At 47.1% G+C, this 18,271-nt stretch overlaps 1 protein-coding gene across 3 annotated transcripts in view; it reads left to right on the forward strand.

The window, feature by feature from the left end:
* The first annotated feature begins 699 nt into the window (after positions 1-699).
* Positions 700-18,271, forward strand: part of URB1 (URB1 ribosome biogenesis homolog) — a 91,669-nt gene continuing 74,097 nt past the window's right edge. For all 3 annotated transcript variants that reach the window (XM_049857779.1, XM_049857780.1, XM_049857781.1), the window contains exons 1-5: positions 700-5,352; positions 8,669-8,808; positions 9,382-9,533; positions 10,706-10,838; positions 17,326-17,422. In XM_049857779.1, the coding sequence (XP_049713736.1) occupies positions 4,800-5,352; positions 8,669-8,808; positions 9,382-9,533; positions 10,706-10,838; positions 17,326-17,422 (1,075 nt within the window). In that variant the 5' untranslated portion in view covers positions 700-4,799. The remainder of the gene's footprint in view (positions 5,353-8,668; positions 8,809-9,381; positions 9,534-10,705; positions 10,839-17,325; positions 17,423-18,271) is intronic.

The following is an 18,271-nucleotide window of genomic DNA, read 5'->3' on the forward strand; positions in this document are numbered from 1 at the left end:
AGGGTTATGATCCTCAGGTGTCTTCTTTTAAAGTATATATATTCGTGGGTAGGCTGCAAATTGTTATCATCTATCTTCCATTGTTGTTGTTGTTGTCAGTCAGCTACAACTCATGATGATCCCATGAATGACAGAACAAAACATTGCCTGGCCCTGTGCCATCTTCACAATCTATTGACATGGTCGAGTCCACTGTTGTATTTCCAGTGCCTTCCAATCTAGGGTACTCATCTTAAAGCACTATATCAAACAATGTTCTGTTGTGATCCATAGGGCTTTCATTGGTTGATTTTTGAAAATAGATCACCAGGTCTTTCTTCCTAGTCTGTCTTAGCCAGGATGCTCCACCCAAACCTGTCCTCCATGGGTGACCCAGCTGGTATTTGAAATACCAGGTGGCAGAACTTGGAGCATTGTAGCAACATACAAACCACTACAGTACAACAAATTGACAGACGGGTGTTAGTATCCTCCAACACTTTATTGTGAATTTATCAACTTTCTTTGTTTTCTGATGACTAGCTAAAGTCATTTTTGCCAGGGAACAGGTTATGGAGGAGGAGTGAAGAAAGAGGGAGGCTTAGCAGGAAAAGAGAGTAATTCTAGAGGAAGCATTTCCCAGGGAGATTAGGACCCAGCAAGCAGAAGGTGCTCCGTAAGGGTGTGGTGGGAGTGAGGTGGGCAGGGAGGGAGCTTGGAGAGTGTTCAGAAGACAAACTTCATGTAAGTCCTGATTTTTATCACAATTAGACCCACACGTGTGGCTCTTTTATTCCATGCTGAACGAGAGGAGAACATTTTCTATTTCAATTTTGCTTCAGAGAAATGTTGACTTTTTCTCAGTTTGTCAGCATTTTGGTAAGAAGTCCACACTGATCTAACCTGGATTATACTAACTCCATGTGCCTGTTCCTCAGATGTTCAGATAATTCATTCGATAGTCTTCATACAGCCTTGGAACATCCCACATCACCTTGGATTCTCACTAAATTCTTCACTGCTATTGAACTTACCAGGTGTGTCACCTTTGCAATGATACTATAAATCCCTCTTTGGGAAGTATAGTGTGTTCTACTTTTTTGAATTTCTTGTGGCTAGTTGTACAAGGCAATGCATACAGCAGATAGTCAGTGGGTTTTGGCGTTTTGTTGAATTCAGAGGAATTCTCTATTCTAGTCCACAGAATACTGTGTCCTTTGCTAGAGTTCACGGTGACTATCTTTGAAATAATGCTTCCTTCTTCTAATTGCTAATCAAGTAGATAACTGAAATGTCTTGATCTTGGTAAATGCCACCCAAAAAAAATTCACCACTAAAACGATTAAAACTTTTATCAGAAGACAGAAAGGAATTCCACCTGCCTCCTGTCTATAATGTGATTACATTGAGGAGCTCTTATCTCAATGAAATAATGCAGGACATCCCAGGAGGATAACTTCTCTCGTGTACAATGTACACTTCTCACGTCCTGAGGGTCCATGATAAACTGCTTCAATAGGAACTTGATATTGAGCTCTGATTGAGCTTCTCCTTTTACCCTTTTTCAGAACTTGAATTTAACCTTACAGGATTGAAATAAGGAAACAATAAACACCCGCGCTAAATGGGGGTGAATGGGAAGAATGACCACGGGAATAAACCGGCTACTAGAGGTTGGACGCTTCCCTTGACTAATTCACCACAGTCCAGGGGCTGGTTCACAAGCTGATTGAAGATTCACAATCTACATACTGAGGCTTTTTGATGGCATTCCAAGAGTTAACCTGCCTCTTAGGATAACCAGTTAAACCAGTTGCCATGGAGTTAATTCCAACTCATGGTGACCCCAAGCATGTCAGAGTAGAACTGTGCTCCATACGGTTTTCAATGGCTGATTTTTGAGAAGTAGATTGCCAGGCCTTTCTTCTGAAGCAGTTCTGCATGGACTCAAGCCTCTAACCTTTAGGTTAGCAGTGAACACATTAACTGTTTGCACCACCGAGGGACTTTTAGGATAGGATGACATTAAGCAAACTCAAGACCTAGGTCTATGCATTCATTCATATTTATCTCTAGTTAGATGTTTATTCATCCAGTAAGTATTTACTGAACCTTACCATATTGCAAAGGAACCCTGGTGGTGCAGTTGTTAAGTGCTTGGCTGCTAACCAAAAGGTCAGTGGTTTGAACCCACCAGTTGTTCCGTGGGAGAAAGATGTGGCAGTCTGCTTCCATAAAGATTAAAGCCTTGGAAGCCCTATGTAGCAATTCTACTCTGTCCTACGGTGTCACTATGAGTTGGAATTGACTTGGGGGCACACAACAACAACCATGTTCCAAGCCCTGTTCTAGGCAGTGGGAGTGGAGCATTAAACTATCTTTTGTGCCATTGTGCCTATTTTATTAAAGGAGTCTGAATAACACATGAGTATCTAAGTAGATAATAAGGACTATAAAGGAAAATACAGGAGGGAAAAGAGACAGGAAGTTAGGCGTGGCAGGAACAGCCCACATGTAATGAGAGTTTGAGCCATGTACAGTCTCGGCAAAGAGCCTCAGAGGGAGAGGACAGCAGGGCAAAGGCCCTGAGGTAGATACCAGCTTATATCTCAGGAACACTGAGTGCAATCTTCAAGCAGACCAGGATGCTCTTGGAGGGGGGCGGGGGCAAATAAGGGTCTTTCTATGCTGACTCTTTACATGAAAGCCGAGTCACAATCCTGAGCTTGGTTGTTTAGCCTGGTATCTGAACACGGGGAGTTAGTGGCCTGGTTCCAATGGTTCTTGGCATCAGGCTGAGTTAGTATCCTGCTACAGAGCCGTGCCCTGCCATCAGGACTGGAAGTCCTTTGTTTTTGGCCAGGGTAGGCACCGGCAACTTCTGTTTGTTTGTCTTTAAACTGGGGTTGGGACACAGTGGATGAGTCCTGTGTGTAGTAAAAAATACACTTTTTTTTTTAACTGATTCATTCATTTATACCTCCATTTTATTCCAGAAAGCATTTATTGTGGCTCACAAGTCAATTAATAACACCTTACAAAAACTCACTGAGTTCTAATACCTACTTATTAGCTGAGTATTCCTGGCAAATTCCTTACTCTTTTTGAGCCTTTGTCAAGCAAACTAGTCCACAGACATAGTGATTTGCCCAAGGTAGAAAACAAAAACAAAACATAACAAACAAGTTGCCATTGGGCTGATTCCAACTCATGGCAACCCCATGTGTGTCAGAATAGAACTGTGCTCCATAGGGTTTTCAATGGTTAGTTTTTCAGAAGTAGATTGCCAGGTCTTTCTTCCAAAGCGCCTCTGGGTGGATTCAAACCTCCAAGCTTTTAGTTAGCACCCCAGTGTGTTAACCATTTTGTACCATCCAGGGACTCCTTTGTTCACTGAACCAGTGACTTTGAAATTGAACTCAGGACTTTTGACTATTAACTGTCTCTGCTGTCTCTTGGTCAGGTTCACCCAGGCAGAAAATAATGTTGATGGATGGCAATTGACCAGAAAAAAAGCAGCAGTGTGGGCAATTACTGAGAATAATTAAGTCTGTCTTTCCTAATTAGGGAACCCTGGTGGTATAGTGGTTAAGAGCTACAGCTGCTAACCAAATAGTCAGCAGTTTGCATCCATCAGGCGCTCCCTGGAAAGCCTGTGGGGCAGTTCTACCCTGTCCCATAGGGTCGCTATGAGTTAGAATCAACTCCACAGCAACGGGTTTGGTTTTGGTTTTTCCTGATTAGAGTTTTGACCTTTACATCCTGCCTTTTGAGCACAGCCATCTCCTACTGATGCACCAGCTCAAACCTGCTGGGGTGGATCCTTCTTCCGTCTGACCCTCACTAATGTGGGCTTTTCCACAGGGACAACAGGCCTGCCAGGCTAGAGGCTCAGGGTCCACATCATGGGATTTTACTGCTAGAGAAATTCTGAAACCACAACAGGCCAAAACAGACCTTGTCTGAGGTGCTCAGTACACAACTGCTTCAAGAACACAAGACAGTATTTCCTCAGACTAGAGGACACCTGACGGAGAATCCCAATTCCTCATCTAAGGGGCTGTCTCATAATTTACGTGTACACATAACCAAGTACTGGGGTAGTGGTAAAAAATGCACCGGGCTTTTTTTTTTTCCACTGATTCATTTACACCTCCATCTTTTTCCAGAAAGCATTGAGGCTCACATGTCAATAACATCTTACAAAAACGCACTGTACTCTTTCTCCTTCAAAGCAGTTTTCACACATTGCGTCATTTGCTGCCACGACAGCCCCACGAGTTGGTTAGGGCTGGCTCTGCCGTCCCCATGTTAATGACAAGCACTGAGACGCGGAGGCTTTCATAGACGTTACTTCATTGCACTCTGCGCGGCCGACAAGGTGCACGTCCCCACATCAGTGCCCGGAGGCCGGGGTCGGGGGTCAGTCTGGGCGACACCCCATCAGACAAGCGGGTCTGGTTCCGCTTGTGAGAGAAGCTACGGTCAGGTTAGGGGCACCTGCAGGGCCCCCGCCCAGGTGTCCGAGGACGAATCTCCCCGAAATAGGCAGCCTGGCATCCAGCCTGGTGGCGCAGAAGTTGAAGCGCTCGGCTGCTAACCGAAAGGTGGGCGGTTCGAACGCACCAGCCGCCCCACGGGAGAAAGATGTGGCAGTCTGCTTCCGCTGAGATCACAGCAGGGTCGCTGTGAGGCAGAACTGACTCAGCGGCAGTGGGTTTTTTGGTTTGGTCCCAACCAGGGAGCAGCCACCGCGCTCCGCACGGCAGCTCCTCCAAACGGGTCAAGTACCGAATCCCGACCGCCTGAGCGGCCCCGTCATGGCGCCCTCGGGTCAAGAACTGAACTCTCACGGCCCCTACGCAGCTTGGACCCGTGCCCTCGCCATGCAGAGGCGGGAAGGGTCAGAGGCGCTCTGTGAGTTCTCGCGGAGGTCCCCCGAGAGAGCCCCGTGCCTCATGCGCAACCGGGAAAAACTCGGGGCCGACCGGCGCCGTCACGTTGACCCCGCCCCCGGAGCACCGCCCCTTCCGCCAGTCCCGCCTCCCGCGGGACCGCCCCTTCCGCCGACTTCTCTCGATGCCCCGCCCCTTCCGATAGCCCCCCCGCTTCCTGCCCAGGCATGGGCCCGAGAGCGCATCCGCTTCCGGCACGTGTCGTCTTGGCTGGTACCCCGCAGGTGTGTGGTTCCCGTCGCGCGCCCGCCTCTCTCGGCCATGGGGGTCCCCAAGAGGAAGGTCCTCAAAAGGAAGGCCCCGGACGACCACGACGGCGCGGCCTTCCCCGCGGGCGCAGCCAAGCGGGCCAGCGGTGACGAGCTCACCGGCGTGCAGTTCAAGACTCAGCTGAGAGACTCGCAGGACGCGGGCCCAGGTGAGTGCGGGGCCGCGGCCGGCGAGGTGCATGTTTGTGATGGTTTCCTGTGACTTCAAGTTTCCCTTACTTGGGCGGCGTTGCTTAGCTGGTTTAAAATCTCTATTGGATTTGTCAGGAAGTAGATGAAGGGTATGCATTCACACAATCAACGTTTATTGGCTCCCTACTGCGAGTCAGCCCTGGGCTGTTCATTTAGGTGGTTTGCTACTGTTTGCGTTGTCAGCACTGACCCTCCAACAACGCACACTCATTTGGTAACGCTTGACAAGCTACCAGAAACCACCACGAGGACCTGTCAGTTGACCAAGGTTGGACCAGTGACAGATGGCGGAGCAGATTCTCTAGTTTAATTTCACTTTTTGAAAGGTGAACATTCTTCACAATTGTAATCCCTTGGAAAGTATTCAGGTTAGGAGGCTAGGAAGGAAAAAAGCACAATTGAACGTGAATGTGGAAACATTGTTACTGTGCTAAAATAATAGTGACTGTTTCTCCCGGGTGAAATTATTTCAGCTCCTAAGGGAAAGGTTGGGGGTTCCAGCCCACCAGCCAGCCACTCAGCAGGAGAAAGATGTGGCAGTCTGATTCCTAAAGATTTACAGTCTTGGAAACCCTAGGGGAAGTTACCCTGCCTTCTAAGATTGCTGTGAGTTGGAATTGACTCAGTGGCAATGGGTTTTTGATATGGTTTTATGACCAGAATTTTCTCTATTTCACATTTTTGTTTCACATGTTTTTAAACTTTTAATGCCTACAGCTGCTAGTCGATGCTAGGAAAATGGTACCTGTATTAGCAAAGAATTAAATGTTTCCTTCAGTAAGTATTTATTAAGTCAGTTGCCGTTGATTTGTCTCCAGTGCATGGTGACCGCGTGTATGTCAGGGTAGATCTGCTTCATAGGATTTTCAGTGACTGATTTTTTGGAAGTGGATTGTCAGCCCTTACTGCTGAGCGACCTCTGAGTGGATTCGAATTGCCAACCTTTCAGTTAGTAGCCAAGTGCTTAACTTTTTGTGCCATCCAGGGACTCGTATTTGGTGATGTCGGGTGTCATTGAGTTGATTTTGACTCGTAGTGACCCCTGTGACGGAGTAGAACTGCCCCGTAGGGTTTTCTTGGCTGTAATCTTTACGGAAGAAGATCGCCAGGTCTTTTTCCCATGGAACCACTGCTTGGGTTTGAACCACCAACCTTTCCGTTAGCAGTCATGTGCTTAACCATTGTGCCACCAGAGCTCCATAAGTATTTATTAGGGGTTATTGTTTGCAATAAAACAGAAATTATTTGCAAGGACCCCTGGTGGCCCAGTGGTTAAGAGCTCAGCTGCTAGCCAAAAGGTTAGCAGTTCGAATCCACCGCTCCTTAGAAACCCCATGGGGCACTTGTACTCTGTCCCATAGGGTTATTATAGTTGAAATCGACTCGATGGCAGTGGATTTGGTTTGGGTTTTATTATTTACAAAAGGAGGCCTGGTGGTACAATGGTTAAGCGCTTAGCTGCTAAACGAAAGGTTGGTGGTTTGAACTTACCAGCCACTTCGTAGGGAGAAAAGACCTGGTGATCTGCTCCTATAAAGATTAAAAAAAATTACAGCCTAGGAAATCCTGTGGAGGCAGTTCTACTCTGTCCTGTAGGGTTTCTGTGAGTAGGAATCGACTTGACAGCACCCAGCAGCAACAAAAGCATTGTTTGCTAACAGTTAATGTGCTTGGCTGATAACTGAAAGGTTAGGTATTCTGACACACGTGGAGCCACTCACCATCAGTTGGAATTGACTCTGCGCAGTGGGTGCTGGTGGATTATCTGCTGGGCGAGAGGTGGAGTGGTGAGTAAAGATCAGACATGGGCCTGCTATCGTGGGCGTCACGACGCCAAGGTGATGTCAGTCAATACAGCCACGTGTATAGAGTGCCAGGCTTAAGTCCTCCAGCAGAGAATTACATCATGCCTGACAAGCCTCAGACCTGATTTAGGGATCAGAAGGCTCCCATGAAGAAGTGGCTTTTCAGCAGGGTTGTAGGATGGAGCAGGAGCAGGAACAGGGACAGGGCCCTTCCGGCAGAAGAAAGCCTGTTTAATTGTTTGAAACTTATTGTATTCCTATATATTGTGGCACTTTCCATGGGAGGGGAATGCCTTTGGGGGAGTGTGCCATTAGATCGTAAGCACCATGTGGGCAGAGGCCATTTCCAGCTTGCCAACCAGCGTATCCCAGTCACCTGGTGCAATGCCTGGTGTATGTGGTTGGTGCTCAGTAAATGTTGGAAGAAAGAATGCATGAGCAGAGAGATGGCAAAGGCGTTAGGCCAACAGGTCTCACCCTGCCACACCCAGACTGCCAGGAGTTCCATGTCATAGGTTGGCAAATGACTCCTTAAGAAAAGCCTTAAGTATTAGCTCTTCCACCCCAGTAATAACGTTCTTGCCCTGTGACTCGCATGCTTGGTTTTCTGGAGTGAGGCGATAGGGCATTGTGAGTGCCTCCAAGGATGTCCATGAGGGTTGAGCTCATGTGACCCTGTCACCTCGGTCAGAGCATTCACTGTTCTTTCTTAAAGCCGCCTCTGGATTACACCCCAGATGTGCACTGATGGGGTCTATCCCAGAGTAACGTCTGGATTACACCCCAGAGGTGCAGTGATGGGTCTGTCCGTAGTACCCAGAGCAGTGCCCGCCAGTAAAAGACACTCCAAACCAAAAAACCAAACCCGTTGCTGTTGAGTTGATTCCGACTCCTAGTGACCCTATAGGACAGAGTAGAACTGCCCCATAGGGTTTCCAAGGAGCGACTGGTGGGTTTGAACTGCTGACCTTTTGGTTAGTAGCTGAGCTCTTAACCACTGCACTACCAGCTCCAAAAGACATTCACTAAATATTTAATGAGTGAGAGTGGCTGTTGTAGGAGACAGGGTGCATTGCAGCATGGGAGAAAATACTGGTACCTAGCGCAATTGTTGCTGGGAAGGTTAAACGTTATGATATAGGTAAAGCTCCTGGTAATGTTCATTGCCTTTTTGCACATTGTCACTTGTGGCATTATTTCCAGTCTATAGATGAGGGAATGGAGGTTTGGGGGGGCATCCGGGTGAGAAATAGCCAGAGCCAGGGTTCCAGCCCATGAGTCACATTGGCCCCCCATTGGTTACAGCCCTGTGCTGCCTCCCTCACTACCTGTAGCAGCCTCTGAGGCTGTGGGTGGGGTGGGGGGCGGTCGCTGCCCAGGGTAGCGGGGTGCCTTAGCAGACTACTGAGGAGTTTCTTATGGCCTGGGTACTGTCCTTGTCAACGTTGGAACGTAACTTTTATTTCAGCCTTGGAAGCGTTTGTCTCTGCTGCCAAGAAGCTACCCCAAGAAGGGGTGTACGATGTCGTGGAAGGATACATAAAGATTTCCGTTGAGTGTGCAGAAATTTTCCAGCTCCTGAGTGGCGAGAAGCGACCTGAAAGTGAGGTCTGTTGTTCCTCACTTGGCTATGATGAGAAGGAAGTTAATGCTACTGTCGTGTTAAACTTGATGACGAGAAATGTGATGTAAATTTCCAAGAACTTGTAGCTTTCTACAGAAAATGGTACTTTGTCTCTGAACTGTAGGAATGCATTCAGTTTTGCATTCATGAGCTTGGAAAGCATTTTAGTGGGAAACACTAACTTATTAACATTTGGTGAATAATAACAGAGGAATCTTAGAATCTAAGTGCACTTGGTGTTGACATGGTTTGTTTTGACACAAAAGAAACCGTTAAAAAATTTGTTACAGATTCGGAAACATACTGTTGTCTTCTGATTCCAAAGAGGTTGGAAATGTAGGACATTTATGAGCCATTTGAAATCGCAGAGCTATTGTTGTAAGGCTGTAGATCTGAATATTCCCAAAGCAGTGAGACCCCATCGCCAACAGAATTTATTGTTCTCATTTCATCTTGAGTAATTGTAAGCAGACTGTGCTGTCTAACTAGTTTATTACACATACAGGAGGAAAAGAAGCACACGGTGTTTTGTAAGTGTTCCCATTCCGTCTTTGCAGATACTATTAATATTTCAAGCTTTCGAGGCCATATTGTTGCGGACGGCAAGCGATCTTTCCCATTTTCACGCTGTGGGAACCAACATCGTGAAAAAGCTCCTGAATAACCACATGAAGCTCATCTGCGAGTCCCTGTATGCCTCAGGCTACAGGTGAGTCCCGCGTGCCTGCCCCCCGTAGGCTGCAAGATCAGCCTTTGGTTGATCTGTTTTCAGCTCTGCCAGCGTGCATTTGACCCTTACCTTTGTTCCTCACGGAGAACTGAGCCATCTTTTACAGCCACCTTGACCACCTCTCTGCCCCTTCCTCCTCCATCTTCAGCTCTTCCCCAGGGTCGTCAGCTTCCCCTCCCCCACCCCACCCTTTCAGGACTTTTTCAGAAGTGTCACCTCAAGGGGCCTCTTTGACCATCGTGTGTCCTCTATCATTTTCTGCCCCTTTCTTCTAATTTTTCTCAATACATTCTGTCCATTAGCATATCTGTATGTTTGATGTATGGGGCAGTGATGGAATCCTTGGCTTCCCTGCAGACCCAGGTTCGATTCCCAGCCACCACGCATCTGTTAGTGGAGGCTGGGTGTTGCTCTGATGCTGAACAGGTTTCAGTGGAGCTTCCAGACTAAGACGGACTTGGAGGAAAGGCCTGGCAATCACCTTCCAAAAATCAGTCAGTGAAAAACCCTTTGGATCACAACGCAACACTGTCTGATCCAGCCAATCACGGGGATGGCGCAGGACCAGGCAGTGTTTCCTTCCGTTGTGTATAGGGTCACGATGAGTTGGGGCCACCTGGATGGCGGCTAACAACAACACAATCTGTATCTATATTTTGACCCGATCTCCTTTCACTAGACTGTAGGTGCACAAGGGCCGGGACCTCGACTGCCACATAAAGTGGGCCCTGCTGTCTGCCCGGGCCTAGAACAGGGCCTGGCAGCCACAGGTGCTCAGCAAACCACAGTTCTGGGTGGTGGCGGAGCAGGAAGGCGTGAGAGCTCACTTGAGATGCACATGTGATGAGGCCTTTCTCTGTCCCACGAGCACAGGGAGGAGATCGAGTTTCTTGGTAATGTGATAATTCACTTAGGGATAGAGGTCCATCTTGGGTTTGTTTTACGTCTCTTGGGTTTTGTATTCGTGATCCTCCTCAATCTCAGTTTTTTAGCTTTTTAGAAGTTTTTACTTTTTTTTAGTTTGTTTTTTAAAGCATGTCTTGTTCCTTTCTTCTTCTGGTTTGGGGATAATAAATTGCAGTTGCTTCCTGGCGAGGTGGCTTTGTGCTTCCACTGTCTCTGAACTGACGGATTTCCTTATCCCTGTGCAGGTTGGCTCGAGCCTGCCTGAACCTGATGGCGGCCCTGGTGGCCCAGGGAGCCGAAGCTACCAGGGATGTCTGCAGCCACTTTGATCTGAATAAAAAGCCCTTGTACGCCCTGGTGACCAAGCGGGATTCAAAGGTGAGGAGCCCTAAGGGTCTCGTAACCTCCCAGGTGTTGTCCTTCCCTTTGGGAGACCGTAGGGGTTTTTCTTCTCCCTCCAGCCTTGGTGTGTAGGCAGTGGGGTTGTCTTTTTGGAGGAGGCTGTGCCTTGGAAGCCACTGGAGTCTCTGGGGAAGGAAGGCCGCTTCTGGCCGGTGGTGGGGCACCAGTATGTGGCAGTGCCTGAAGAACAGGGACGCCAGATGGCCTCTCTGGGGCACTCAGCATCAGAGTGCCCTGTGGAACCTTGTACACTGAGTAAATGAAACACCCTCCGCGTGCCTTATAACAGCAGACCTTGTAGAGTGTCCTCCGATGGATAATTCTGTCCACATTAGAGAAACCGTGCAAGTCAAAGCCAGTGACATCGTCGTGTCAATGACATGACCGCCTCGCATCTGTAACTATTGCTGTGATTGGGGCTAGGTTGTGCTAGTGAGAGATGGAAGTGTGAACAGTTGACTTTCAGGAGTCCTGTTTAAAAAATAATTTCCTGGTGGCTCTAGAAATCTCACCTGGGTTTGTCAAGATTCTTGAAAAGACACGTTTGAGGCCTTGTAAGTGTGAGGGCGGGTATCCTCCCGATGTGTGCTGGTTGGAGGTTGTCAGAGTGCCTGTTTCTGGCAGCCACATCAGCTTTCCCTGCTGGCTCTCCAGAGCTGTCAGCTGCCGTGGCTTGTAGGTCTCCACACCCATTTCCTGAGCGTAAAGAACAGACCGACAGATATCAACCCCTATCCACCGGGGTGGAAAACCACGTTAGAATAATTTATTTCTTTAATCACATGTACCTTGTTCTCTAAATACTCCCAGGAATTAAGAGTTTCTAAATTGTGGCTCAGTGATAGAATTCTCACCTTCATGTGGGAGACTCTGCTTCTATTCCTGGCCACTGCATCTCTTGTGGAGCCACCACTCATCTCTCAGTGGAGGCTTGCGTGTTGCTGTGACGCTGGGCAGGTTTCAGTGGAGCTCCCAGACTAAGACAGACTAGGAAGAAAGGCCTGATGATCTACTTCGAAAATTCAGGCCATGAAAACCTTAAGGATCTCAACAGTCCAATCTATAACCAATCATGGGGATAGCATAGGACAGGGCAGTGTTTTGTTCCTTTGTGCATGGATTCTCCACAAGTTGGGGGTCGACTTGACAACAGTTAATGACTACAACAGACACTGTCAGATAGTAGACTGAAGTGCTATTTATAATGATAGTGCCAGGTAACTTTTATGGCTCTGTGAGGTTGGCCCTGCGTTGAGGGTTTATACTAGAATTGGAGATAAGGCATTTCCTGAAGAAAAAGAAATCTAGGTCTTAGTGTCTCATAGAAACTATGCTTTATGAACATGTCAACAAACTGCATTTGATGAGTAATGACTCCTGACATTTAAATGTAGTTCTAATAAAAAGAATATGTGATGTTTGAACAGTAAAGCAAATATCATGGTTCTTTGGTTTTACCGTCAGCCTGGCAATAATTATCCGTCAGCTTCTCTGTCACCCTTCCAACCCGTGTCCCTTTTGACCTCAATCATTCCAGCCATCTAAGTAAAATATGCTTAAACACCCAGGCCACCCACCAAGTCCAGACAACAAGGTAAAGTCTAAGTAGGCCTTCCCTTCCTGAACGCCTACCTCAACGACCCGCAAGAGCTGCCTCATCCCAGGGCTTCAGGACAAGTTACTTCTCCAGAAAAAAACAAAACCAAACCTGTTGCTGTCGAGTTGGTTCTGACTCATAGCAACCCTATAGGACAGAGTAGAACTAACCCATAGGGCTCTCAAGGAACGGCTGGTGGATTTGAACTGCTGACCTTTTGGTTAGCAGTGAGCTGTCAACCACTGTGCCACCAGGGCTCCTACTTCTCTAAAAAAAAACTGTAAAATGGGTGTCCTTGTCCAGATGAAAATGTGTTATGTTCTTTTGTGTAATCTTCTGTATCAAGTAACTTAAATACTTTTTGTGTTGTAGGAAACGGACTCTAGAGATTAAAAAAATATTTCTTAACTATAGGAAATGTCAGGGATCTTCAGAATTAGGGAGAATCCCACAGTGAGCCCCATATGCCTCTTACCCGCCTTTCACAACCCCTCATACCTTCTCAGATGGTTTCTGTGACAGTGTACTGCGCACATCCAGACGTGAGCCATGCTTCCCCATGAATATTTCAGCATGTGTCTCTCACAGAAGAAGATCTTTTAAAAACAAAACCACAGTGCCATTATCGCGCCTTGCCATTAATAATTTCTGAATGTTATCTAATGCGCAGTTCAGCCTTGGTCTTTCCTGACTGTCTTAGAAATTTCTTTAGGCTTTTGTGGTTCAAATCAGCATTCAGACAAGGTCCACACGTTGCATTTGGTTCATGTTGTAACTCTGAATCTTTGTCATCATCCCCACCCCACCCCCGCCTTTTTTCATGGCATTTAGTTGCTTATGATACTAGTAGATATAGTTTTTAATTAGTGTGTTTTCACATTTTGGAGGAAGCTATCAAAGCCTCATGAAGAGACAAGATGACGGGAGTATTCATCCAGCCAAAGAGAGCATTGCTGAACACCCCTGCCAAAGACCATTTGACCAAATATGCCTTGGTCTATTTCAGACAGTGTTTTGCAGAACAAACCTTAAAGGAGTCGAGGACGTGTGAAGTGACAGGGTAGGAATGAGGACCAGGCCTGCGCCCTTTCATGGAGGGGGACGCCTTTGGTGGAATGTGCTGGAGACGGGGCAGGGGCCCACGTGGCAGTGAGAGGTCGTGTGTGGCCAGGTAGATGAATGGAGGCCTGGCGGTGGCGTGTCTGTAGTGGGGGAAGATGCTTTGTTTCGGGCATCTCATCTAGAATGTCAGGAACTCAGAAATTTGGGGTTGTCTGGGATATACAAAATGGATACCACCAGTTGATAACTAAATTTCTTTTCATTTGGAAACTCAGTGCTGCAGGGACCCTAGAGAGAGTCTGGTCCGGCTGTCGTTTTCAAGCTATCATAGAAAGTTCTAGAAAAGTGGTGTTGCCATTGTCCATCCATCCATGACAGCTGAGGCCAGCATTCCAGGGTCCTGACCCCCCAACCCTGTTTTCACCGGAAGGGAAAGGATAAGACCTAATTTAATTTTCCCTGGCAAGTTTTAGCATTTTGTTGTTGTTGTTGTTTGTTTTGTTACAGCATTATTTTGAAAGAGAAGGCGTACGTAGAGCAGGATAACAGATTAACAGGGCTTGAATTGGGTGATGTGTGTTTGAACAATGAGGCACCTGGGTAACTTGGGAGCAGTGGCTATGGTAAGCTTCTTGAGGAGGGAACATCACCTTGGTCCTCTTGGCCTCCTCTCTCAGCCTGAGAGCGTGACATCTGGAATGGTACTGGTGTTTTGTAAACGTCAAGTCAGTGAGTGAAGGCGCTGGAGTGTTGCAAACGCTAAGGATACGCAGCTCATTCTCGAGACTTCAGTTATCATTGTGCCAGAGTTCCATTTTGTAAAGAGGCCCACAGATCCCAGAAGAGAGGATAGTTGTAAGCTCTCATATTTGAAACAAACCAGCATTGACCTAATAAAGTTTCACTGAAATTCTATGTGATGTGGACTGAGGTAGACACAGTAAATACAACGAACGCATGACACCTTGATCCAGATGTTAGAGAGCATGGGTCAGATGGCCGTCCTCTTCCCCAGAAGAAACATGACCCAGTGGAAAAAAACCCACATCTGTTGCTGTTGAGTCGATTCCAACTCACAGCGACCCTGTAGGTCAGAATAGAACTGCTCCATAGGGTTTCCAGGGAGCAGCTGGTGGATTCGAATTGCTGACCTTTTGCTTAGCAATGGAGCTTTTAACTACAGCACCACCCAGTAAATAAAACAGGATTAATTATGCATGGTGATGTAATTAGAGCCAGATATGGCCCTTGTGCCTTCAGAAGAAGTGAAACGAAAACGCCAGAGAACACTGAGAAGAAGGGAGAGCTTTTGTGTTGCTGGACATACCCTAGCATAGAGCAGTACGTGTATAAAATCGTTTCTTCTTGTCCCAGCACCAGTGCTTACTCACTCAGTGGCTGTGTGACCTTGAGTGAGGTATGTAAGCCTCAGCTTTCTCATTTGTAAAACGGGGATGGTAGATGTTGGGGGTTGAACTGTGTGCCCCAAAGTGTGTATTGAAGTCTTGGCCCTTGTAACTAGACGTGATCCTGTTAGGAAAGGGTGTTTTCTGTTACTTTAATGAGACCACACCAGTGTGGGTCCTAAATCTAATCACTTCTGAGTTATGAAAAAACCAGAAGAGACAGACACACATAAGGAAAGACAGACACCACATGAGGGTTGTCCACAAGCCAAGGAACGGGGAGCCCCGGGGCTCCCAACAAGGAGGGAATCCACACGCTGAGTTCCTGTTTGGGACTTGTAGCCTGCAGAACTGTGAGAAAATAAATTTCTGTTCTTTAAAGCCACCCACTTGTGGTGTTTGTGTTATAGCGGTACTACGCAACTGAGACAGCAAGCTTCCTTTCTCAAGTTGCTATGAGGAATAAGTGAAAGAACAGACGTGAAGCATTTGGCATGCTGTCTGGTACATAGTAAGTGCTCAGTAAGTGTTCTTATTATTGTCATTCTCATCACTGCCACCCACTTCTGCTACTACTGTGACGTGGACAGAGTATCTGGAAGGCACATACTACTTTAATCTTTCCAGACATTCAGGACAGTATTCTCCACAATATAGTTGGTCCTCCATATTTGTGGGTTCAGCATCCACAGATTCAACCAATTGTGGATTGAAAGTATTCAAAAAATAAAAAGAAAGTTCCAGAAAGCAAATCTTGAATTTGCTGTCCACCGAGCGCTGCGCTGAATCTGTGGGAATGAAGTGATGTGCAGTGTCCCCTGCTGTAGCCTCTGCTGCCTCACACAGTCTCCAGCACTGGGTGTCTGAGCTTCGTTCCTCTCGCGTCTTGTCGTTATTCCCTAAACAATACGGTGCTGCGTGACAACTATTTGCGTAGGGTTTACATTGTATCAGGTATTATAAGTAATTTGGAGATGATTTAAAGTATAACAGAAGGATGCACGTAGGTTATACACAAGTACTCTACCATTTTACATAAGGGACTTGAGCATCTGCGGATTTTGGTATCCACCGGGATCCTGGAACCAGTCCACCGTGGATACCAAGGGATGACTGTACTAGCTTATATCCTGGCAATGAATCAGGGTGCCTTTGGAGCAACTGTGAAGTAGGGAAAAGCCTTTGGCTGGAGCAGCGGAGTGTCTGCACATACTTGCTGTCTCCAGTGCAGCTGATGCGAGACCCACAGGACCTCATGCCTTGGGGTCCTTAGAAGCAAGTCAAGAACGATGAGCCATGGTTTGTCTTAAAGTTACCAAAAGGGCAAACTGATCAGATGGCCCTGGTGATTTCCCACAAGTGTTGGCTGCCGGTCCTGTCCCGTGGGTCCTCGCTGGGGATGTCTGTGGTCCCGGGCTGTGGCTGAGGCCTGCAGAACAGTATAGGCCGGGATCCTGGCGTTGCTGATGGCTGGGTTCATGGTATAGCAGCGTCTGTGCTTTGGTGTCTGGTACAAGTGGATAACCTGTTTATGATGTCCAATAAAAACCGGACATTGTCTCATTCTGCCAAGAGTGGCACCAGCCTTTCATTTTCTCTGAGTTAAAAAAAAAAAAAAGTAGGCACGTTATTTCCGTTGGCAAGTGAAAGTAGATGGTATCTAGGTGGGTTGAGAACCTTTTGCTCTGTACCAAAGTGGTCCGTAAACTAAAAGTATTTGTGTACAGGCAGTCCCCAGATGATGAACGAGTTCTGTGCCTAAGTCTGTAAGTTGAATTTCTACGTTTATGTCAGAACAGTTAGGTAATGGTTCGTATCTAACATCGGTTAGTCAAATGTTTGTCTTAGTGTATAGTGTGTAGCTTAAAACATATTAAAGAAACACTTCTAGATACACGGAAACACCTTTGACATAATAAACCATAATGGTTTGTGTGCGTTTCAAAGTAGTGCCAGTGTGTTATTACAAACCATTGTGTGTACCTCAGATTTTTAGTACGATAGGCTTTATGAGGGTTGGTTCATAACCATGGGTTGTACGTAACTACAGGTTATACTTAAGTCGGGCGTTTGTAACCCAGAGCCTGCTTGTATTACATTGTTTGAATGGGGAAGAGAACCCTTAACTGCTTTTTATCCGTATTTATGAATTTAGACTAGGACGTGAAAGAGAAGGAAATGTAGGTGGGTAGAAAATTGGAGTGCGGGGGGGGAGAACAAAGGAAAAAAACGTTTCCCTTCAAGAGAAGACCGTTGGCTTCAGTCTTGTGTCCCTGTGATGGCGCAGGACTGGGAGGCCTCCGTGACATTGGAACATGTGGGAGTTCCGCCTGCTGCTCCTGCTGGGGTTGGGAGTGTGTGTGTCTTTGCAGGTGACATGGGCCTCCTCTCCCTCCAGGGCGTGCCCGACGTTCGGCTGGCGTACATCCGGTTTGCCCTTTCCTTCTTGATTGCCGGTGACGACAGCACCATCGTGCAAGTGCTCGAGTTGAAAGGTGGGTGTTCCTCTTCATCCCTTGGGACATCCTGCTCAAGATTGTTTTGAAAAATCTAACACAAACTGTTTTCCCCAGGTTAAAAAACTCACAGCCTTTGCAGCTGCCGAGTTTGTCAGAATGCAGGCCGCCAGTGTGGCAAGCTCTGGTCAGCGTGGATTTGAGATTCCTGGTCAGAATGAGCAGAGGTATTCCAGCTGTGCCGTCTGGAATACTGAGCAATTGTCAACAGAGAAGACGTGCAAACCTCAGAGAGGCAAAGTCGTGTGCACACACAGGCTCTGGGGCCCCAGAACATGCTCAAACTCATAGCCCTGGCCCTGGCTTTCCTTAGTCATAGACCAGTTACTGTGGTGCCTCTGCCCAGCGTTACAGAATAGCAGATATAAGGCTTCAGAGAATTCCAGCTTGACCGCCTGCTGGTGTCTGACCCCCAGAATGGGTGCGGGCATAATGGATTCTCTTAGCAGTTAGTAACTAGTAAGAGTAAAAGGCACCTAGATTGTGCGTGTCACATGGTGGGTGTACATTAGGATTAAAAAGCACACACTTAGGCCTGTGTGTGGTGTATGGCAGGTGTATATAAGGGTAAAAGGCACACACCTAGACTGTGCGTGTTGTATGGCAGGTGTGTAGTAAGGGTAAAAGGCGCACACCTGGGATGTGCTTGCTGGGCAGCAGGTGTATAGTAGGAGCAAAAGGCACACACCTTGGCCGTGTGTGTCATACAGCTGGTATATAGTAAGGGTGAAAGGTATACACCTGGGCCGTGCATGTCTCATGGCAGATGTGTAGTAAGGGTAAAAGGCATATACCTGGGTCGTGTGTGGCGTACAGTAGGTGTATAGT

This window comes from Elephas maximus, chromosome 18, assembly GCF_024166365.1.
Source record: "Elephas maximus indicus isolate mEleMax1 chromosome 18, mEleMax1 primary haplotype, whole genome shotgun sequence".
Classification (NCBI taxonomy): domain Eukaryota; kingdom Metazoa; phylum Chordata; class Mammalia; order Proboscidea; family Elephantidae; genus Elephas; species Elephas maximus.